Source organism: Chiloscyllium punctatum, chromosome 15 (genome assembly GCF_047496795.1).
Source record: "Chiloscyllium punctatum isolate Juve2018m chromosome 15, sChiPun1.3, whole genome shotgun sequence".
NCBI lineage: Eukaryota > Metazoa > Chordata > Chondrichthyes > Orectolobiformes > Hemiscylliidae > Chiloscyllium > Chiloscyllium punctatum.
Genome location: NC_092753.1, coordinates 101419354 through 101443156, shown reverse-complemented (window position 1 = coordinate 101443156; position 23803 = coordinate 101419354). Strand labels below are relative to the sequence as shown.

Here is a 23803-nt window from a genome sequence, read left to right as displayed (position 1 = left end):
ACTTCCAGACCAACACATACACCACTCACACCCTCAACCCTGCACCCTGAAGCTCAGGGGCAGCTATCACCCACAAACATCTCATATCTCTTAGCTTGCTTTCCTTGCCCTCACTCCCTCCCTCACTTGTTGCCAGCAGCCCATATGTAGTTGACATTGTTCTCATTAGCACACACTCACTAATGTCAGCACTGCCTTATGGGCTGCCACACTCTGCAGGGTCTTTACTGCTCATTACAGAGTCCCAGGATTAATCAGATCAGGGACTGGGCCCTGGTCAGTCTGGGGGCTGGAGAGACCTGTCAGCTCAGGGACTGGGCCCTGGTCAGTCTGGGAGATCTATCAGCTCAGGGACTGGGCTCTGCTACGTCTGGGGGCTGGAGAGACCTGTCAGCTCAGGGACTGGGCCCTGGTAAGTCTAGGGGCTGGAGAGACCTGTCAGCTCAGGGACTGGGCCCTGGTAAGTCTAGGGGCTGGAGAGACCTGTCAGCTCAGGGGCTGGGCCCTGGTCAGTCTGGGAGATCTATCAGCTCAGGGACTGGGCCCTGGTCAGTCTGGGGAGACCTATCAGCTCAGGGACTGGTCAGTTCTCCACATCAATTGCAAATTAACAGAGGATTACAGCCTGGTCAGATACCGTGTTGTGATGTCAGTCCTGAGGGTTGGGCCAGTTATTCCTGCAATGAGATAAAGGCAGGAATTGAGGGCACTGGAAGTAGTTAGAGGAACAGTTAGTGATGATGCAGGGGCAGGAGAGGTGGTGAGGTCTCCTCAGTGAGTGAGTCAGCACTGCAGAGGACAGGAAGGGTTCGAGGTTTAGGAAGAGGAGGTAATTGAGAGTTGTAAGATGCTTATGACGTGTGGGTCTGTAGTCCCTGAGCCCCGGGAGATATGGGCAGTGGCAGAGTTAGAACTGGGAGGCTGAGAAGGCCATTGACATTCTCCCTGAATTGCTGGCCTGCTGCATCAGCGAGGATACAAACCAAGATCCTTTCCTCTGGGCTTTGTGTTCGGTTCTAATACAGAGTGAGAGGGCCGGTTCCTGGGATGAAGCCTTTGAAGTGGTCCGAAATCATGTGTCAGAAACAAGCACAAACTCTCCTGCTGGTGTGTGGTTCCAGGAAAGGAGCTGGCCTGCAGCATTAATGAGGTGAACCGGAGGAGTTTGTGTGGATCCAGTGCCCAAGCCAATCAGGTCAGCTGCCATCAACCTCACTTAAACCAAAGACCAACACTGGAAACGGGAACATTCCAAATCTCACCATCACTTGGGTTTTTCCGAATCTCGGTTGCCGTAAATCTGTTGCATAGTCCATTCACCCAGGAATGGGCGAATCGTTAGTAACTGCCTCTTGCAAGCGTGGAATATTGAAAAGCAAACAGGATGGGCTTTTAATATTTCCCATCGATCAAACCCAATCATATGAGAGCTCAGGCAAGAACACTGACCCTCTGAGGAGACTGATACATGACAGCAAGAGGCCACTCAGACCATCATATCAGTGCTGGCACTACACAGTAAATGGAAAAGCCCTGGGAAATTGATGTACAGAGGGATCTGGATGTTCAGGTCCATTGTTCCCTGAAGGTGGCAATGCAGGTCAGTAGAGTGGTCAAGAAGGCAGACGGCATGTTTTCCTTGATCGGATGGGGTATTGAGTACAAGAGTTGGCAGGTCATTTACAGTTGTATAGGACTTTGGTTCAGCCGCATTTGGAATACTGTGTCCAGTTCTGGTCACCACATTACCAAAAGGATGTGGATGCTTTGGAGTGGGTGCAGATATGGTTCACCAGGATGTTGCCTGGTATGGAGGGTGCTAGCTATGAAGAGAGGTTGGATTAGATTAGGATTATTTTCATTAGAAAGAAAGAAGTTGAGGGGGGAACTGATTGAGGTCTACAAAGTCAAGAGAGGTGTAGACCTCAGAGAGTTGGGATAAAAGGTTCTTTTTCAGAATGGCAGCCGGTGACGAGCGGTGTCCCGCAGGGTTCAGTGTTGGGGCCACAGCTGTTTGCATTATATATTAATGATCTGGATGAAGGGACTGGGGGCATTCTAGCGAAGTTTGCCGATGATACGAAGTTAGGTGGACAGGCAGGTAGTACTGAGGAAGTGGGGAGGCTACAGAAGGATCTAGACAGGTTGGGAGAGTGGTCCAGGAAATGGCTGATGGAATTTAACGTGAGCAAGTGCAAGGTCTTGCACTTTGGCAAAAAGAATAAAAGCATGGACTACTTTCTAAATGGTGAGAAAATTAATAAAGCCAAAGCACAAAGGGATCTGGGAGTGCTAGTCGAGGATTCTCTAAAGGTAAACATGCAGGTTGAGTCTGTGATTAAGAAAGCGAATGCAATGTTGTCTCTTATCTCAAGAGGGTTGGAATATAAAAGCAGAGATGTACTACTAAGACTTTATAAAGCTCTGGTTAGGCCCCATTTGGAGTACTGGGTCCAGTTTTGGTCCCCACACCTCAGGAAGGACATACTGGCACTGGAACATGTCCAGCGGAGATTCACACGGATGATCCCTGGAATGACAGGTCTAGCATATGAGGAACGGCTGAGGATCCTGGGATTGTATTTGTTGGAGTTCAGAAGATTAAGGGGAGATCTAATAGAGACGTACAAAATAATACATGGCTTGGAAAAGGTGGATGCTAGGAAATTGTTTCTGTTAGGCGAGGAGACTAGGACCCGTGGACACAGCCTTAGAATTAGAGGGGGTCATTTCAGAACGGAAATGCGGAGACATTTCTTCAGCCAGAGAGTGGTGGGCCTGTGGAATTCATTGCCACGGAGTGCAGTGGAAGCCGGGATGCTAAATGTCTTCAAGGCCGAGATTGATAGGTTCTTGTTGTCTAGAGGAATTAAGGGCTACGGGGAGAACGCTGGTAAGTGGAGCTGAAATGCGCATCAGCCATGATTGAATGGCGGAGTGGACTTGATGGGCCGAATGGCCTTACTTCCACTCCTATGTCTTATGGTCTTATAGACAGGGTGGATAGCAAGAAACCTTTTCCCAGAGTGGGGGTCTCAATTACTAGGGGTCACAAGTTCAAGGTGAGAGGGAAAATGTTTAAGGGAGATACACGTGGAAAGTTCTTCACACAGAGGGTGGTGGGTGTCTGGAACACATGGCTCATGGAGATGGTAGGGGCAGAACGATAGTGTCATTTAAGGTGTATCAAGACAGATACTTGAAGGATGTAGGTTTGCTCGCTGAGCTGGAAGGTTCATTTTCAGACCTTTCATCACCATACTAGGTAACACCTTCTGTGAGCCACCAGACAAAGGACTGCTCATGTTTCCTGCTTTCTATTGATATGTTTGGGGTTCCTTGGGTTGGCGATGTCATTTCCTGTGATGACATCATTTCCTGTTCTTTTTCTCAGGGGTTGGTAGAAGAGGTCTAACTTGATGAGTTTGTTGATAGAGTTGCAGTTGGAATGCCATGCTTCTAGGAATTCTCGTGTGTCTCTCTGTTTGGCTTGTTCTCGGAAAGATGTGTTGTCCCATTCAAAGTGGTCTCCTTCCTTATCTGCATGTTAGGATACTAGTGAGAGAGGGTCATGTCGTTTTGTGGCTAGTTGACGTTCATGTATCCTGAGGGCTAGTTTTCTGCCAGTTTGTCCAATGCAGTGTGTTGGTGGGTTTGTGGGCTACCATGATGCCAAGGGGTCTGAGGAGTCTGGCACTAAAACAGCAGCGTATGAATTTGAAAGACTCTAGTTTTGCATGATGTCTGTATAATGTCATTTACAAAATACCGTATAAGGACTGTGACAAACACTATGTTGGACAAACAGGCAGAAAACTAGTCACCAGGATACATGAACATCAACTAGTTACAAAACGACATGACCCTCTCTCACTAATATCCTTACATATGGATGAGGAAGGACACCACTTCGACTGGGACAGCACATCCATCCTTGGACAAGCCAAACAGAGACACGCATAAGAATTCCTAGAAGCATGGCATTCCAACCAGAACTCTATCAATAAACACATCGAGTTAGACCCCATCTACCATGCCCTGAGAAAAAGAACAGGAAATGACATCACCATAGGAAATGACATCATCAACCCAAAGAAAGCTGATTGCCTCTGCTATTTAGTTTCAAGCATCTCTGGACATTGCAGTTAGGGCTAATAAAAACAAACAAATAGTGAAATTCACAGCTGATGCTGGAGAAACCTGTATGGGAGCTGCTCACAGCAGGATACCAGTGAAGTGCTTTTTCTAAAGTTTCACCACACACTTTTATTTCCTAAATCTATTATGATGAGTATGGTGATTTTCTTTTTGTCTTTGTTTAAATGTTATATTTTACAAAAATAGAGAAAGATGTCGATATAAGGGCAGCACGGTGACTCAGTGGTTAACGTTGCTGCCTCATAGCGCCAGGGACCCGGGTCCAATTCTCGTCTCAGCCGACTGTCCGTGTGGAGTTTGCACATTCACCCTGTGTCTGCATGGGCATCTTCCGGGTGCTCCGGTTTCCTCCCATAGTCCAAAGATGTGCAGGTCAGCTGAATTGGCCATGCTAAATTGCTCGTAGTGTTAGGTGTATTCATCAGGGGTAAATATAGGGTAGGGGAATGGGTCTGAGTGGGTTACTCTCCAGAGAGTCGGTGTGGACTTGTTGGGCCAAAGGGCCTGTTTCCATACTGTTGTGAATCTACTCTACTCTATAATGTACAAAGCCAAACATATAAATAGAAAGCAGGATTTATCAGCAGTGCTTTGCCGGAGGCCCACTGGTATGGTGACGAAACATCTGGAAATTAACCTTCCAGCTCAGCGAGCAAACCTACATCCAGAACCTCACCCAGAGCTACAAATCTTCTCAAAACTTGTGAGGAGCTGGTAAATGTCCAGGTGAAAGAGTATGTACAGTACATATGGAATGTACAGTAAGGATACTTCCTACAGGCGGTGTGTAGTGTGTGAAACAGCTGAAACTGTTGCATTCTCTGATATCTGCACTGAGTAACTCTGCTGTTGCACCACCCAGTGTGTGTAATCTGGAAGCTCTATAATGTCTGAAGCATACTCCTCTGTAGTCAACAAGACAGTTGCATCAATTTGGCAAATTATTGAATCTGAAATATGTAAGTAAATAATAAATACAGTTATCAACTGGAATAATAAAATGCTTCAGTGGAAATGAAAATTCAGCCTCACATTGATTTGATTCAATTGTGCTTCTTGCAGTCTCATTTATAATGTTTTAGGGAAAAAGGTGGAGGGAGGGGAAGCATTATGATTAGCATATCACCTCTACCCAGTACCAACTTCTTTCATCTCACCTAGTCAGTTATGCCTTCATCTCTCTGGGGAACCTCAGCTCTGAAATGCCATCTTTACATCTCTCTCTCTCGCCACCCCTCACTTCTCCCTTTTAACATGTGAAAACCTACGTACTTGAGAGCGAGCGCGCAAGAGCAAGAGCGCGCGAGAGAGCGACAGTGTGAATCACACCATTGTCTTTTGACATTCAGTGGTGTTACCATCACTGCATCCCCCATTATCAACAGTCTGGAGGCTACCATTGACCAGAAATTCCACTGGATTCACCACATAAACAGAGTGGCTAGTGGACCAGGTCAGAGGGTAGAAATACTGCAGTGAATAACTCACCTCCTGACTCTGCAAAGCCTGCCCACCATCTACAAGGCACAGGTCAGGAGTGTGATGGAATACCCTCCCATTGGCTGGGATAGGTGCAGGTCTAACAACACTCAAGAAATTGACATCATCCAGGACAAAGCAGCCACTTAATTGGCACCACATCAACAAACATCCACATATTCTATTCGAAAGGATATTCTACTCTATTCCACTACTGATGCTCAATAGCAATACAAGGAATTCTCCAAGGCTCTTCGGACAGCACCTTCCAAACCCACTTCCATTTAGAAAGACAAGGGCAGCAGCTACATGGGAACATCACCACCTTCAATTCCCTCTTCAAACTGCTCACTGTCCTGACTTGGAAATATATCACAAATCACAGAAAAATGACCAAGCCTTCACATCTCTTGCCTTAGGAAAGCACCAAATGTTTTCCATGAGGTTTCTATGAAGTAGCTTTCTTTTATACAATCACAGGACATTGGCAGCACTGACTGGGCCAGCATTTAGTGCCTGTCTCTTGGTGCCTCTTGGGAAGGCAGTGGTGAGCTGCTGCAGTCCACATGCAATGGGCTGCTTTCCTCCATTCAAGGCACTATATAAATTCAAGTCATTGTTGGAGGTGAAGGGGACAAACTTAAGGGTGTGAAGTGAAGGTTGAAAAGTTGCAGTTTGTTGAAAGAATGGAAAACAGACAGGACAAAATGAGCCAGCACTGAGTAAATCACAAAATCTCTCTCATTACACAATCCAACCCCATTCAGTGACTTGCTCTCAAGCTTTGTGTGTCGAATTGGCATTCCTTACCCACCCATTGTTCCCTTAAGAAAATGGTGATGACACTTGTTGAACTGCTGAAGTGTGTGGATATTATTTGTGTCAGGTGATACAAATCTCTGAATGTCCTGCTATTGCCATTCCAGATGGAAATTCAATGTAAACCACATAGTCCACACATGGAACTGGATTCTCAATTCCCTAAAGGATGCTAGGGAACACCAAGAGATTTTACCACAATTGTCAAGGCTACTTTACTGATTCGCCATTTGTATTTCCACATTTTTAAAGTTTGCTATGATGGTGACAATTGGACTCCCATTCCCTGGATTATTATTCCATTAAAACAAGTGCCAAGCTGGCATTCATGAATGAGAGCTGACAGTTAGCATTCTTGTGGGATATGGGCACCTATAGCTAGACCAGCATTTACTGTCCATCCTTAATCCCAGTTGAGAGTGAAACACGTTGCTGTGGGTCTGGAGTCACATGTAGGCCAGAGCAGGTGAGGATGGCAGTTTCCTTCCCTAAAGGACATTAATAAACCAGATGGATTTGCCCCACAACCAAAAGGGGTTACACAGTTGCTATAAGATTGTGTTCTGACAGAGAGACATAGCAGAATTGAAATGTTAACTCTGCTTCTCTCTCACAGCTGCTGACAATATTTTGATTCCTGCTTTTTATGGAATTAAATTTCACTAACGGACATAGTGAGATTTGAACCCATATCTCTAACGTTAACCGGGGGCTGTGGTTCAAAGTCCAGTGACATTAACACACAGCTACACAAACATTTTCCCAGCTGCTGGTTAGAGTCCAGCTGGGAGATTGTGTTCAATTCTGGGCACCACACTTTTGGAAGATTATCAAGGGGTTGAAGAGGGTGGTGCCCCTGCCTGGGGTTGGGGATAAGGTCGTGAGTGGGAAGAGACAGGAGAAGCTGGGATTGTTCTCCTTGGATCAAAGAACATTAGGGGAACATTGAATTGAACTATTCAAAATTTAGAGGGGTTTTGAGAGATTAAAAGAGGAGAAACTGTTTCATGGCAGAGACGACAGTAACCAGAGAGAGACGACAGTAACCAGAGAGAGAGAGACGACAGTAACCAGAGAGAGAGAGACGACAGTAACCAGAGAGAGACGACAGTAACCAGAGAGACGGCAGTAACCAGAGAGAGACGGCAGTAACCAGAGAGAGAGAGACGACAGTAACCAGAGAGAGACGACAGTAACCAGAGGCAGGGATTTTAGGTAATTACAAAAAGGGGGAGTTGAGGAGAAAGACAATGACGCAGTGAGTTGTTGTGATTCGGAATGTGCTGCCTGTTGGGTCAGTGGAAGAAGATTCAATCAGAACTTTCAAAAGGAGTTTGACTAAACATTGTAAGTGGGGTAGTGGTGAAAGATCAGGACAGCACAGCACAGGGGAGGCAGTGTTGTGGTGTGGTGGTAACATCCCTGGGCTAATCACTTAGGGCATCAGGCTAATCATCTGAGGGGGGGGGGGGGGGGGGTATCATGAATTCAAATCTCATCATGGCAGTTGGTGGAATTTGAATTCAAAAAAAATATGATATTTATCAAAAAATAATGTAAATGGATGATGACCATGTAGACATTGGCAAAAAATCCCGGCTGACTCAATAATGCCCTTTGAGGATAGAACTATGCAACTCTCTAGCCAATGGGAATGGGCAAACAGCCTAGCCAGTGATGACCACATCCCATGAACAATGGGGAAGCAAAACTAATTGGATCGCTCTTTCAGAGACTGAATGGACTCCTTGTGTAGTCTTGTACAGCAGAGAGAGGATTTCACTCACTGTTACTGGAATGCAGCTGCAGATGTTCCTTGCTGTTTTCCCCAACCCAGATTGAGATTAGTTAGTGAGACCAACTAAAAATAACAGGGGATTTTACAGTGTCGGTGTCTGTAGCATTCATTGTGAAGTAACATCAATTTAAAATATATTACTCCTCAGGAGTTCAAACTTAAATCATTTTCTATATAGATTTAGCCTGCGAGGTAGAGACATTGCATAGAATGGAAGGGGAGATAGAAAGATTTACAGAGATTAATAGTTATAGTTGGTCCTGTGTCCTGTGTGGTTAGTCATAGTTATAGTTGGTCCTGTGTGGTTAGTCTTGGTTATAGTTAATCCTTTGTGGTTAGTTGGTCTCTTGTTGTGAGTGATAAACAAATAGAAAACAGACTTTCGAGACCATAAATAGTTCAACAAACACAATTAGCAGGAACTAACTTTATGATTCGATAACGAAATTAAATAATCTTATAGATTGTTGAAATGGATGAGATTACAAATCACTGAGGAATGGAGTTTGCTTGATGGTTTTTAAGAAACCTGTTTCGATGAGGGCTGATAACAATGAGTTCTGTATTAATGGGGGGACAATTAATTTATGCCTGTTGTGATGCCATGGTAGTGTCCTTGCCTCTGAGCTGGAAGACCTGGATTTAAATCCTACCTGTTCCAGAGGAGTACCATAACATCTCTGATCTGGTTGATGAAAGAAATATGGAGCCGAATTTGAACCCAGTGCCTTCACACAATGGGGTCAGGAATAACTCAGTGTGCTGGAGGTGACACTGCAAACAGGAAATGCTGAATAAACCTATCACAGGAGAAGAATTGACAGGGAAGCTGCAGAAATAGGAAGGAGTCAGGTTCAGTCAAACAAGAGACCACATTGATGGAAGGGGAGGAATGCATATGTCATTATTCTGTTACCATTTGCAACAAGAATATACAGAACCAGCATCAGCAAATAAATATTAAACCCAGCAGAAAGGTTAACGGAGACCCCTTCAGCAAACGCATTCACAACAAGAGACCAACACAACCAGGACTAACCACAAAGTATTAACTATAACCAAGACTAACCACACAGGAACAACTATAACCAAGACTGACCATCCAGGGTTAACTATAACAAGGACTAACCCTGGAAGGGCTAGGGTGCTGGAGGAGATTGTAGAGATAAGGAGGGTGTAGACATTGAGAAGAACGTGGGATGTTTTCAAACTGAGGTATGGGTTAACTGGGAACCGAAAGGAAGTGTGCGCTGGGATCTGGGGCTGTTGAGTTTGAAGTTGCTATGATACAGAAGGGACAAGGCTAACCAGAGTTGGAGGCAGTGATAGAGAGCTTGGCTGTACCAGTCACTAGCTACACAGAAACAGCTGGAATAACTCCAGTTATTTCACAATTCGAAGATGCCGGTGTTGGACTGGGGTGTACAAAGTTAAAAATCACACAACACCAGGTTATAGTCCAACAGGTTTAATTGGAAGCACACTAGCTTTCGGAGCAACGCTCCTCCATCAGGTGGTTGTCACCTTACAATCACCTGATGAAGGAGCATCGCTCCGAAAGCTAAATTAAACCTGTTGGACTATAACCTGGTGATGTGTGGTTTTTAACAGTTATTTCACATCAGTGAAATTCACATCAGTCCAACCTGCCAGCCCCCAGTTTGCACTTTGAGGAGTTTTTCAGGTGAAAAGGAAAACCGCAAAAGCTGGAAAGTTGAGTTATAATAAAACATTCCCGGAAGGTGCAGCAACTGTAACAGCTGGTCTGTCAGCGTGTGGAAAATGTTTCCCCAGTTCAGCCTCTCAAGATTCTGCACAATCGGATTCAAGCATTTACTGCTGTCAGCTGCTAAGCTCACCGGCTGTTAACAGAATAACCTTTAACAATTTAGAAATCATCATCACTTTCTGCTAATCGACAGCACCGTAGTCAGTGACAGCACTCCTCACTCTGGAGTATCTGAGAATCATACAGCTCAGCTCATGAACAAACTCAATGCTGATCCTGCTGTCATCCAATTCCAAAAGCAGCCAAAATAGTCCCATCATTAGCATCAAGATGTAGGTGACAGACCAAGCAGTTGGAAGAAATTCAATGTATTTTTGTTTGGGTTTTCTATTTAGTAGAATCTGGACAAGAAATGGGATTAGATTTCTGAATGCACCACAATGTGTGTATGACACATATACCAGGCTGTTCCAAATCTGCGGTCAGGTGTGAATGTGACCAGGTAAGCACATGTGAACACTTGTGTCTGTGTACACTGTAAGTGCAAGTGTGCATGAGATTGTATGTGTGCATCTGAGAGAGTGGGTCTATCTGTGTGTGCATCATTGGGTGTGTCTGTGATGTCTGTGCAGCTATGTGTACGTGTGTGTGTCTAGAGTATGTGTGTTTGTGACCATATGTCTGTCTAAGTGCATCTGCACATACACTGTGTATCCAAGAGCATGTGTGTCTGTGAGTTTGTGTCTGTGTTTGTGTGGACATGTCTAGATGTGTGTGCATGTGTATGCAAGTGTGTGTGTGAGAGAGAGAGAGAGAGACTGTGTGCGAGTTTTTAAAAATTAGTTCAAGGGATGCAGGTGTCTCTGGCTAGGGCAGCTTTTATTGTCCAATCGTAATTACCCAGAGGATGGTTTAGAGACAACCATTGTTGTGGGTCCAGAGTCACATGTAGGCCAGGACAGATGAGGATGACAGATTCCTCTCCCTAAAGGTCATTAATGAACCTGATGGTTTTTCTGTCAATAGACAATGTTACATCATTTAAAAGGCATTGGATAGGAAGGGTTTGGTGGGATATGGGCCAAATGCTGGCAAATGGGACTAAATCAGTTTGGAATATCGGGTATGCATGGACAAATTGAACTGAAGGTCTGTTTCTGTGTTGTACATCTCTATGACTCCATTAGACTCTTATTCCCAGATTATTATTGGATGCAAATTCCACCATCTGCTGTGCCAGGACTTGAACCCAAGTCCCCAGAACACTACCTGGGTCTCTGGTTTGATAATACCACTCGGCTATTGTCTACCCTCAGGGGGTGTGTGTGGGCATGTGAGAGACACTGTGCCTGTTGGTGACTGAGCCCCAGATGGAATCTGGCATTTTACTGGAGGAAATGGTTTAGCAGGAAGTAAATGAGAAGAACAACATCATTTATTTTGTTTTTAAGGCACAGTTTGAGTGGCAGTTAAATCAAACTTGTCAGAAAATGTCTCTTTCAGCTTTTGCTGGGAGTTTGCAGACTCTGGGAGTTCTGACACACTCTGTTCCACTGATTGGCTTTTTAACAGAGTCTTTTTAGTCAGGTCACTGTGAAATGGTCAACTGGACAGTGACTGGGGCAGGAACCCTGACCCAGGGGAGAAATCCCTATAGCCTAATGTCTCCAGCTGTGTCTGTGAGGGTGGGATCAGACTGTGATGCCTATTGTGGTTGAATAAGCAGACTTACACTTTGGAATACATTCCACTGACCAGCTTGGACACTGTGCCCTGTCTGACTGATGTCCCTGTAGGCCCCCCATGCCTGATCTGCAGGACTGATCATGGTCCATTCCAGGCCTGCAGTGAGCTGGAGCCCCAGACTCTGACTGCTCTGAGTGAGTGTCTGAAACTGCCCAAGCTCCTGCACTGAGATTGAATGATCCCAGTGATTGAGTGTAGCAGGACTGACAGGCTATTTCCCATCACCACATTGTAAAAGAGATGGGAAGATGATGGGGAGAGTGGGGAAGCAACTTACAAGAACAGTTCAGGGATGAGGACCTTCAATGAGGAGGATCAATTGAAGAAATGAGTCTGTTCTCCCTGGAGGGGAAAGGGTGAGCAGGAGACCAAGTAGAGGTTCTCAAATTCATGTTCAGGCTAGACAGAGTAGCAAGGGAGAAGCTGTTCCTACCCGTAAAAAGAAAAGGAACGAGAGGGAATTGATTTAAGGTGATGTGCAAATGAGGGTGATGTGAGAAAGGAATGTTTTCACACAGCGAGTAGCTAGGATCAGGAATGTTCTGGAAATGTGGTGGAGGCAGGGTCAATTGTAGCAAACAGGAGAGTTATTTGGAAGGCAAATTGTGTAAGGTCTTGGGGAAAATGCAGGTGATCGGTATTAGGTCATGGTGCTCATTTTAAGAGTCAGTGTAGACTCAATGGCCTCCCTCTGTGCTGGGAGAATCCTGGAATTGGGAAGTGGGGACATTTGCTTGCAGTGTCTTAGCTGTGAAAGCTGCTGGTACATGGTGTAGGTGTGAGATTGACACAGCACAGCGCTATACACTGACATGTCCACCCCCTTGACTGGTGACTGGTGACTGGTATGATAAGTTACTTGGTTTTGTGTCTGCACGGAACAGCAAGGCTCAACAGCAGGACTGAGAGCTTGGATGGTGCAGCTGAGTGGGCAATGCAGCAGAAGGTAAAGCAAGGACAAAGTGAGCACTGAAGGGGACACAAAGGGACAACACTAACAGTGTGAGTCAGTAGCCTCGAGATGTTCCCTGCTCTAATCCGTGAGCTGGGTGTCCATCCCTGCCCCCAGACTCTCCCCTGTCAGAGTGTTGCAATGGGAGGTGTTGGTGTGTCCCAGGGTGCAGCATTACAGCACAGATCCACACGGCCAGGGGCTCAGAGACATGCCATGATGATGTGTTGAGGCTGGTGCGTATCAAATGCCAAGGTATGTGGATGTGGGGTGTGTAGCGTCGCTGTCCGTTGAGTGTACCCGGAGATGTTGGTGCCTGGTGTTCAAGACAGAGCTCTGGGACAGTAAGGGGCCGGCTGGTGTCACCAGGTACCTGCTCGTACTTTCATGTCATGAATTCTTGCATCTAGTTTCTATCCGGTAGCTGGGAGAATGGGCACATGCAAATAAATGAAGTGAGATTATGGAATAAGGAGACTGTTAACGTGCGTGAATCTGTGTTAATAGGCTGTTGCTGTTCAGTCTTAATCCAATGTTCTAATCCTTTGATGGAAAATGGGACTTATGGTCTCAACATCAACACCTGAACAGCTCACCCTAGTTTCTGTGATCTCTCCCCAAAGCCCATGTTGTCCAGGGGCTGGGAGGATTTTACTGTGACTCTGGAATTCTGCTAACACCTTTGAAAAGTCCCTCAGTGGCTGTCTGACCTTCAGCCCGGAGACAGGTTGAGCCTGAGACCGATCTCAATGATAACGGGTGTGATTGTTTTGTCAATCTTCAGCAGTAATGGGTCGAATTAAACTCCTGTTACTGGGATGTTCAGGGAATGGAAGAAAATGGATGTCTCCAGATAACCCTTCTCACTCAATTCAAGTGCCTTGGTTTTCAGTGTGGGTTGATTTTATTGCTAGATATTGATTTTTCAATATTTGCATTACCCCTGGGAGAGTAGGGAAACAACATATTTTTCATAACCCAGAGAATTATTTTTAAAGAACTGAATTAAACTTTCTGCTTCCCATTTTACTGCAATCAGTTATTAAATGGAAACTAAATTTAATACAATGCATTTTGCAGTACACCAGTTACTATGGCAACAGTCCATCAGGCACTCCAGTTACTATGACAACAGCCATCAAACACCTCCAGTTACCATGACAATAGCCCATCAGGCACTCTGGTTATCATGACAACAGCCTGTCTTGACAATAGGATCCATAAGGATGTAAACTTCAGTGGAGATGGTTGAGAGGAGGTTTCTTGGGTTGATCCTGGATGGAGTGGGTTGTTGATGAGGGAAGGTTGGACAGACCGGGGCCTGTTCCCATTGGAGTTTAGAGAGTGAGGGGAGACCTGATCAAAGGGTGTCAGATTCTGAATGGTCCTCACAAGGGGGATGTGGGAAAGATGTCCCCTCTTGTGGAATCAGGGGCTACTGTTGTAAAATTCAGGATTGTGTTTTCAGGACAGAGATGAGGAGAACTTTTATCTCTCAGAGGGTTGTGAAACTTTGGAACTCTGTCTCAGTAGGTGGTGCAGAATTGAGGGATACTGGTGAAGAGGAGGGGAGAGGGGAAGGTGGAATCCAAAACACAATTAAATGGAGAACAGGTGATTCACTCACCGCACTCTTAATCCCTTCCAGCAGAGCCAGCTGGAAAGAGCCTAGTTTGTGCTCTAATGGTATTGGACAGTTTGGTATCACCCGCTCACCACTACTACAAGACTGGGCCTGTTGAGTGACACAATGCCAGTGGCTTCCTGAATGCTGGTCTATCTCGGGGGTCAGTCAGAGTTAGAGATCCTGCTGTTGTCCCCTCCAGCACATCGAATGGCAACGTGACAGCCTGTGTGAACCCCACACCCTCACAAATGGACAACTGGGAGACCTGTCCAACCCAGTATCCACATTTCACAGTTTATCACTGTACTGATAAACACTTACCTTGAATCTCTTTATCACCCTTGAACCATCGGATATTAGCAGCTGGTTTACTACCAACTGTGGTACACGTCAGATCCACTAAGTCTCCTTCATTAACTGGTCCTTTAAAACCACTTATTACAGGGGTCTGAGGAACTCCTGCAAGAGAATCAAAGAGTCCTATTATACTCTAGCAAAGCTGTTAACAACCCTGTGTACTAACAAGTGAACACCAGCAGCTGCAGTAAGAGAGGTGCTAGGGTCATGGTGATGTCACTGGTCTCTGGGTCTGCGAGTACAAGTTCCAACCCATTCAGTGAAGTTTCATTTCCATTCACACTGAGCCAGTCACAGCAATGAGGCTGGGAAATTGTCATTTGGAACTGTGGTCCTGGCAATGGATCACAGGAGTTTTGTGGTGATGTGGTGGTGTCCCTGCCTCTGAACCAGGAGACTCAGCTTCAACAGAGGCAGGACGGCACGGTGGCACAGTGGTTAGCACTGCTGCCTCGCAGCGCCGGAGATCCGGGTTCAATTCCCGCCTCAGGCGACTGACTGTGTGGAGTTTCCTCCGGGTGCTCCGGTTTCCTCCCACAGTCCAAAGATGTGCAGGTCAGGTGAATTGGCCATGCTAAATTGCCCGTAGTGTTAGGTCAGGGGTAGATGTAGATGTAGATGTAGGGGTATGGGTGGGTTACGCTTCGGCGGGCGCGGTGTGGACTTGTTGGGCCGAAGGGCCTGTTTCCACACTGTAAGTAATCTAATCTAATCTAAGGACATGGTGGCTCAGTGGTTAGCACTGCTGCCTCACAGCACCAGGAACCCAGGTTCGATTCCAGCCTCGGGCGACACTCTGTGTGGAGTTTGCACATTCTCCCCATGTCTGTGGGGGTTTCCTCCGGTTTACTCCCACAGTCCAAAGATGTGCAGATTAGGGTGAATTGGCCATGCTAAATTGCCCATAGTGTGAAGTGCATTAATGGGTCTGGGTGGGTTACTCTTCAGAGGGTCAGTGTGGACCTTTTGGGCCGAAGGGCCTGTTTCCACACTGCAGGGAATCGAATCTAACTCTCCCCTTGCACCAGTGATGCACCAAAACAAAACTGAAAGGGTTAATTAAAGTAATGGCATGGAGCTGCCTGAAATGATGGTGAAACAACAGCAATCATTGGGAAAAAGATTTCAGGTGAACCATTTGCAGGGGGCGTGGGACTGAAGGGACAACTTTTACAAAAGCCAGTACAGACACAATGGGCTAAATGGTTGATGCAGTGAGTTTAATTAGTTTGATTTGCAGCCAATTAATTGGAAAACTGTTTTACACACCGGCTGCAGCTTATACCTCAGTGTTTATGTGTTCGAAGGTGCAGCTGGTAGTTTAAAACGGTGTTGGGTTGGTTTAATTTTTAAAATCTGCTGCTTGAGTGAGAATTAGTGCCTTTCCTTCAAACTGCTATCACCTTTAATTAAAATTGCAGAATAGACAAAAGAAACTAAATAAAAAGGAGGTGTTGCTTGAATGCTGAAAGCTACATGCACCCCAGTGTGGGACGTGGAACAAGTTACAAACCAGGGCCTGGACACTGATGAATACATAACAGAATCTCCTGACCCAATCATCCTGTCCTTCACACTGTCATCACTACAAAAATGCAAACTGAGCCCTCCCCACAACTCCATGTCCTGAAAACCCCTCATCCCCACCCCCTCAGCTGCACCCCTCACACCCACACCCATCGCCCCACTCCCTCACCCCTACCCTGTCACCCCCAACCCCTCACCCTTGCCCACTCTCCTCACCCCCTCTCCCCACCCCTCACCCCCACTCCCTATCCCTACCTCTCGTCCCCACCCCCTCACCTCCACCCTCATTCCCACCTATTCTCCCCACCCCCTCACTCTCACCCCAACCCCTCTCCCCATCCTCTCACACACACCCCTCTCCCCACCCCTCTCCCTACCCCTTGCCCTCACCCCCACCCACTCACCCCACCCATTTCCCCCCACACCCCACCCACCCCCTCACCCTCATCCCTTCACCCCACAAACTGAATGTTGCCGCTGGGAGCATGAGAGGGTCCATGCTGCCCCTCACTCTGTGAGGGAAAGGAGGGGTGTTCAGCCCTGGGTTCGGCGTTACCTGTAATTCCTCCCACAGACTGACTGTGTCATTACTGGAATGATGTAGGGAGACGTTTAAACACACTGTGACATTGGCAAAGAGGTGTGAGTACACACCAGGCGGTTATTCCAAGCTGAACAATAAATGCTGTCATGTCAGAGCCACTATTGTCACAAACTAACATCACTGAGAAGTAATAAAGAACTGTTTAATCCACAACAACAATATGGTGCATTTATATACCAACTTAATAAAAGATCACAATGAGTTTTTCAGCAGCTTTCTAAATTCAGAATCTACCCCCACTGTGGAGGAGAAGAGTGAGATTGTGGGGTGGAGATGGGTGAGATGTTATTCCAGAGCTATGAGGGAATGTAACACAATGCAGAGCTTCCACGAATGCAGGGTTAGAGGTCAGCATGCTCAACAGCACAGGATGCCAGGGCTGCAGGAGACACCAGAAGGAGGGAATAAAGACTGACCAAGTAGTGAGAAGTTTTCTGATCTTTGTCAGTGTTGTAGGAAATTATAGAGTTGTGTAGCACAGAAACAGACCCTTCGGTCCAACTTGCCCCCGCCGACCAGATATCCCAATTTGACCTACTCCTTTGAGACCCTTCCTATTCATATACCCATCCACAAGCCTTTTAAATGCTGTAATTGAACCCACCTCCACCACTTCCTCCAGCAGCTCATGCCACACGAGAGAATTTACTAGAACTAGGGGGCATAGTCTCAAAATCAGGGGGATCAGATCTAGGACTGAGCTGAGGAAGATCTTCTCCACCGTGAACGATTATGAATCTGTGGAAGTCCCTGCCCAGAGGGAAGGAGTTGGGCTTCCTCGTTGCATGTCTTTAAGGCATAGATAGACTTTTGAACAGTAAAGGAATTCAGGGTTATAGTGAGAGGGTGAGTAAGTGGAGCTGAGGTCATGACAGAACAGGCTCAAAGGGCCAGATGACCAACTCCTGCTCCTGGTTTTTATGTTCTTATACATGCACCCATCCTCTGTGTGAAAACACTGCTCCTCAAATACCTCTTAAATCTTTCCCCTCTCACCCTAAACCTCTACTCTCTAGTTCTGGACTCCCCCACACCAGGGAAGAGTCTTCGTCTGTTTATGCTTTCCATGCCCCTCATGATTTTATAAAACTCCATCAGGTCACTCCTCAGCCTCCAACGCTCCAGAGAAAATAGCCCAAGTCTATTCAGCCTCTCCCTATGCTCAAACCCTCCAACCCTGGTAACATTCTTATAAATCTTTTCTGAACCCTCTCGAGTTTCACAACATCTTGACTAGAGCAGGGTGCCCAGAATTGAAAGCAGTATATCAGAAGTGGCCTCACTAATGTCCTGTACAGCTGCAACATGACCTCTCGACTCTTGTACTAATCAAAGGTTATTACAGAATATAAAAGCTGGCTGACAGAGGGCAGAGAGCCAATGAAAATGGGTCTGATCAGGTTGGCAAGATATAGTGAGTGGTGTGTTACACGGATTGGTGGAGGATCTCCATTTTTTTGTAATTGATATGAATGACTTGGATGAAGGGATGGAAGGTATATGCCAACGTAGATAATGAGACAAAGATAGGTACAAAAGTAAGGCCTGAGGAGGACACGAAGGGGTTAAAAAGGATATTGACAGATTAAATGACTGGGAAAATAAATTCTAAATGGAGTACAACGTGGGATGTTGTTGATTTTAGCTGGTGGAATATAAAAAAAGCAGATTATCTAAATAGAAAGTTATTACAGAGCTCTGAGATACTGAAGGATCTGTGTGTCCTTGTGCACGAATTACAAAACACCAGAGGACAGGTACACCAAGTAATCAGGAAAGCTCACAGAACATTATAGTTTCTTGTAAATTGGACTGACTCCAAGCGCAGGGAGGTAGTGCTTCAGTGAAAAATCACACCACACCAAGTTCTAGTCCAACAGGTTTATTTGGAAGTGCAAGCTTTCGGAGTGCTGCACCTTCAGGTAGCTGTGGAACAGGAGCTACCTGATGAAGGGGCAGTGCTCTGAAAGCTAGTGCTTCCAAATAAACCTGTTGGACTATAACTTGGTGTGGTGTGATTTTTCACTTTGTCCACCCCAGTCCAACACTGGCACCTCCACATCATACTTCAGTTACACAGGGCAGTGGTAGGACCTCACCTTGAGCACTGTGTACAGTACAGTACTGTGTACAGGACTGGGCATCACATTTAAGGAAGGATGCCAATGTGTTGGAAGTTGTTCAGAAGAGGTTTACTGGACTGAAACCCAGAACAGGCAGGTTGTCTTGTGAGGAAATCTTGGATCGGCTCAGCTTGTATCCCCTGGAGTTTAGGGAGGTAAGCAGTGACTTGTAAAAACATATCAGATCATGAGGGAAGTTGACCAAGGGGATGTGGAAAGGATTCTCTTTTGGAAGAATTGAGACCTGGAGGGTCACTGTTTAAAGATCAAGGGTTGCTCATTTAAAACAGAGATGAGGAGAGTACTTTTTCTGAATCTTTGGAACTCTGCTTGAAACGGAATCCTTGAATATTTTGAAGGCAGAGCTAGACAGACCCTCGTTCAGTTGAGGGAGTAGGGTGTAAGGTTGAGGGAATTTTCCAATCTGTATGCCTTGAAAACAAAAGTTCAGGCCAATATCTTCCAGGAGTCTGCCTTAGGATTCTGGCATTTTCAAACCAATATTAACCATGTGTAGAAATGGCCTGGCCTTATGTGGAGAGGGCAAAGTCTCAACGCTGGGAGAACAATAGGACATGGAAATCTGCTGAACAAAATGGATTGATATAGTGATAGACTTCAGGAAGACAGACAACAGACTGGTGAAATAGACACAGATGGAAGATGAGATTTAATGGACAGAAGTGTAAAATCATTCTTTTAGTTTGGAGAATGAGGAGAGGCAATAAAAATAAAGTGGTACAGTTGTAAAGGGAATGCAGGAACATAATGCTTCAGGGATGTGTATATACAAGCCTTTGGCTGGAGAAGCTGAGTAGGTGGTAAAAATAAGACAAGCTGCGCGTTGTAAATTGATGGAGAGGATACAAAAGCAAGAAAATGATGTGAAAGCTTCCATCCCAGCTGGGGTAGTGTCTTCAATCCTGGAACCACACAAGAGGAAGAAGGTCTTGGAGAGGCTGTGTGGGAAATTGACCAGAATGGGATTTGGGAAGAGAGAGATCAGTTACTGTGGAGAGAGCAGAAAAGCTGCAATTGTTTTCCGTAGAGCAGAGATAGATAAGAAGAGATTTGATAGAGGAGTTCAAAATCCTGAAAGGGCTCTAGTGGGCATGGTTTCTGTTGTTTCCATTCTTTCCAAGGGCAGAAGAGTTGATGTTCCAAGAAAAGAGTTTGAGGATAACTGAAAGACGAACCCGATCAGGATGAGGAGATTTTGGGCTCTTGTGGAGATTGCTGCCCAGAAGGAGATTCAAGGAGAATCTTCAAAAGAGAATCGGAGAAAGATAATTTGAAGGAGAAAGTGTGTGGGAGCAGAGCTGTGGAGTGAAATGATCTGGATTGCTCTCCCAGGGTAGAGGCTGTTTTGGAGGCAGGAGGGAGTGGAATTTAGGAACATGATCTCAAAGTTAGGCCTTTTTAATCCTTGGGAGTGTGGTGCTGGAAAAGCACAGCAGGTCAGCAGCATTCGAGAAGCAGGAAAATCAATGTTTCAGGCCAGAGCCCTTCATCAGGAATGAGGCTGGGAGCCTCGGAGGGGGGGACGGGGAAGGATAAATGTGAGGGCGGGGGGGGCTGGGGGAAAGGTAGTTGAGAGTACAATAGGTGGATATCACCTTCAAGGAGAAAATGAGGACTGCGGATGCTGGAGATCAGAGCTAAAAATGTGTTGCTGGAAAAGCACAGCAGGTCAGGCAGCATCCAAGGAGCAGGAGAATCACCTTTACCCTAACTCCACCCTCCCCTCTGACTTATCACCTTTACCCCCACCTCCATCCACCTATTGCACTCTCAGCTACCTTCCCCCCTCCCCACCTCCCTCCCATTTATCTCTCCAGCCCGGAGGCTCCCAGCCTCATTCCTGATGAAGGGCTCCTGCCCGAAACATTGATTTTCCTGCTGCCTGACCTGCTGTGCTTTTCCAGCACCACACTCTCGACTCTGATCTCCAGCATCTGCAGTCCTCCCTGTCTCCTTTTTAATCCTTGGTCCTACTCTCCTCTCTGGCTCATTTATAGTTGACTTAACGCCCTGTTCTTGAGCAGCTGGACCTGACCCTGACCACTGTCACTAACTGGACCAGACTCTGGGGCTGGGTGGGGAAGACAGTGTAGTGAGGCAGCATACAGAAACCATCAGGGTCTTGACACTTAGACATCTGCCCTTAAAGAGGCACGGGGGGCAAATAGCCATTCTCCCTAACGTGCCAATCTATGATTCTATGAAAGGAAACTGGACTTCCTTTTAATAGGAGGACTGCAAAGAATGTGAAGGGATGAGGGTTTGAGTATGCAGGGGCATGGGTCACCTCTTCCTGTACTGTTATCCAATGGGAACTCTCCATTATTGTCCCAGACCAAGGAGTGGTTTCTAATGTTAGTGTCAACCTCACCTTGAGATGATACTCCTTGTGACAGATAATCCCAAAGAAGATTAGACTCTGTAACTAAGCCTCACAGATAGTGTGGGGACCCTGGTAAATCAGTTGACTCTCCATGTGGACCCCAGTAAACTGATTAACTCTCTGTGTGGGGACCCTGGTAAACTGGTTAATAGTCTGTATGAACGCCAGAAACATGTTGAAGCTTTGTGTGAAACCATCTGATCCTGGACTGTGCCATGCTTTTCCAGCACTCTGTCACTCCCTCAGCAGTAATTTGTTAGATATTGACTGTGTTTAGTCGTGTATCAGAGATAGGTGTAATTAACAAGATGGATCTGTCTGTATGTTTCACTAAAGTAGTAAAATAATTTATTTTTCAAATTGTCACCTTTCAATAAACAGCCCTCTTTCTGTTTGTTTCATTTTTTCTTGCCACAGGATAATTACATTTTACATATTTCTGTATCAATTGAATGTCACATTTAATTTGTTTTCATTAGATGTGCACTGTCCCTTAATCTAGACCGAAGTAAATTACATTTACCAGTAGCCAATTCAATCTTATAATTTACCTAAAGCAGGGTATCAGAGCTTTTTTTGGCTGATTCCAAACTGAAGGTTTGAGAAGACAGATGTTTCTGTGGCCAGCATAGATAAAGCAGAATGGTGTGTTGTTTCCCTAGTGCCACGATCAAGGATGTCTCAGAGAGGGTGCAGAATGTTCTCACGGGGGAGAGGGGCCAGCACGAGGTCATTGTCCACATTGGAACCAACGACATAGGACGGGAAAAGGTCAAGATTCTGAAGGGAGATTACAGAGAGTTAGGCAGAAATGTAAAAAGGAGGTCCTCAAGAGTAGTAATATCTGAATTACTCCCAGTGCTACGAGCTAGTGAGGGCAGGAATAGGAGGATAGAGCAGATGAATGCATGGCTGAGGAGCTGGTGTATAGGAGAAGGATTCACATTTTTGGATCATTGGAATCTCTTTTGGGGTAGACATGAACTGTACAAGAAGGACGGATTGCACCTAAATTGGAAGGGAACTAATATACTGGCAGAGAAATTTGCGAGAACTGCTTGGGAGGATTTAAACTAGTATGGTGGGGGGGGCGGACCCAGGGAGATAGTGAGGAAAGAGATCAATCTGAGAACAGTTGAGAAAAGAGGTGAGTCAAACAGTCAGGGCAGGCAGGGACAAGGTCAGACTAATAAATGAAACTGCATTTATTTCAATGGAAGGGGCCTAACAGGGAAGGCAGATGAACTCAGGGCATGGTTAGGAACATGGGACTGGGATATCATAGCAATTACGGAAACATGGCTCAGGGATGGGCAGGACTGGCAGCTTCATGTTCCAGGATACAAATGCTCCAGGAAGGATAGAAAGGGAGGCAAAAGAGGAGGGGGAGTGGCATTTTTGATAAGGGATAGCATTACAGCTGTGCTGAGGGAGGATATTCCCGGAAATACATCCAGGGAAGTTATTTGGGTGGAACTGAGAAATAAGGAAGGGATGATCACCTTAATGGGATTGTATTATAGACCCCCTAATAGTCAGAGGGAAACTGAGAAACAAACTTGTAAGGAGATCTCAGTTATCTGTAAGAATAATAGGGTAATTATGGTTGGGGATTTTAACTTTCCAAACATCGACTGGGACTGCCATAGTGTTAAAGGTTTAGATGGAGAGGAATTTCTTAAGCGCGTACAAGACAATTTTCAGATTCAGTATGTGGATGTACCTACTAGAGAAGGTGCAAAACTTGACCTACTCTTGGGAAGTAAGGCAGGGCAGGTGACTGAGGTGTCAGTGGGGGAGCACTTTGGGGCCAGCGACCATAATTCTATTTGTTTTAAAATAGTGATGGAAAATGATAGACCAGATCTAAAAGTTGAAGTTCTAAAGTGGAAAAAGGCCAATTTTGACGGTATTAGGCAAGAACTTTCAAAAGCTGATTGGGGGCAGATGTTTGCAGGTAAAGGGATGGCTGGAAAATGGGAAGCCTTCAGAAATGAGATAACAAGAATCCAGAGAAAGTATATTCCTGTCAGGGTGAAAGGGAAGGCTGGTAGGTATAGAGAATGCTGGATGACTAAAGAAATTGAGGGTTTGGTTAAGAAAAAGAAGGAAGCATATGTCAGATATAGACAGGATAGATCGAGTGAATCCTTAGAAAAGTATAAAGGAAATAGGAGTATACTTAAGAGGGAAATCAGGAGGGCAAAACGGGGACATGGGATAGCTTTGGCAAATAGAATTAAGGAGAATCCAAAGGGTTTTTACAAATATATTAGGGACAAAAGGGTAACTAGGGAGAGAATAGGGCCCCTCAAAGATCAGCAAGGTGGTCTTTGTGTGGAGCCACAGAAAATGGGGGAGATACTAAATGAATATTTTGCATCAGTATTTACTGTGGAAAAGGATATGGAAGATATAGACTGTGGAAAATAGATGGTGACATCTTGCAAAATGTTCAGATTACAGAGGAGAAAGTGCTG

The 23803-nt window shown here is 45.7% G+C and overlaps 1 protein-coding gene across 3 annotated transcripts in view; it reads right to left on the bottom strand.

Moving 5' to 3' along the window:
• Nucleotides 1-23803, bottom strand: part of cadm2b (cell adhesion molecule 2b) — an 813462-nt gene that overhangs the window by 290823 nt on the left and 498836 nt on the right. For all 3 annotated transcript variants that reach the window (XM_072585798.1, XM_072585799.1, XM_072585800.1), the window contains one exon: nt 14630-14767. In XM_072585798.1, coding sequence (XP_072441899.1) covers nt 14630-14767 — 138 coding nt within the window. The remainder of the gene's footprint in view (nt 1-14629; nt 14768-23803) is intronic.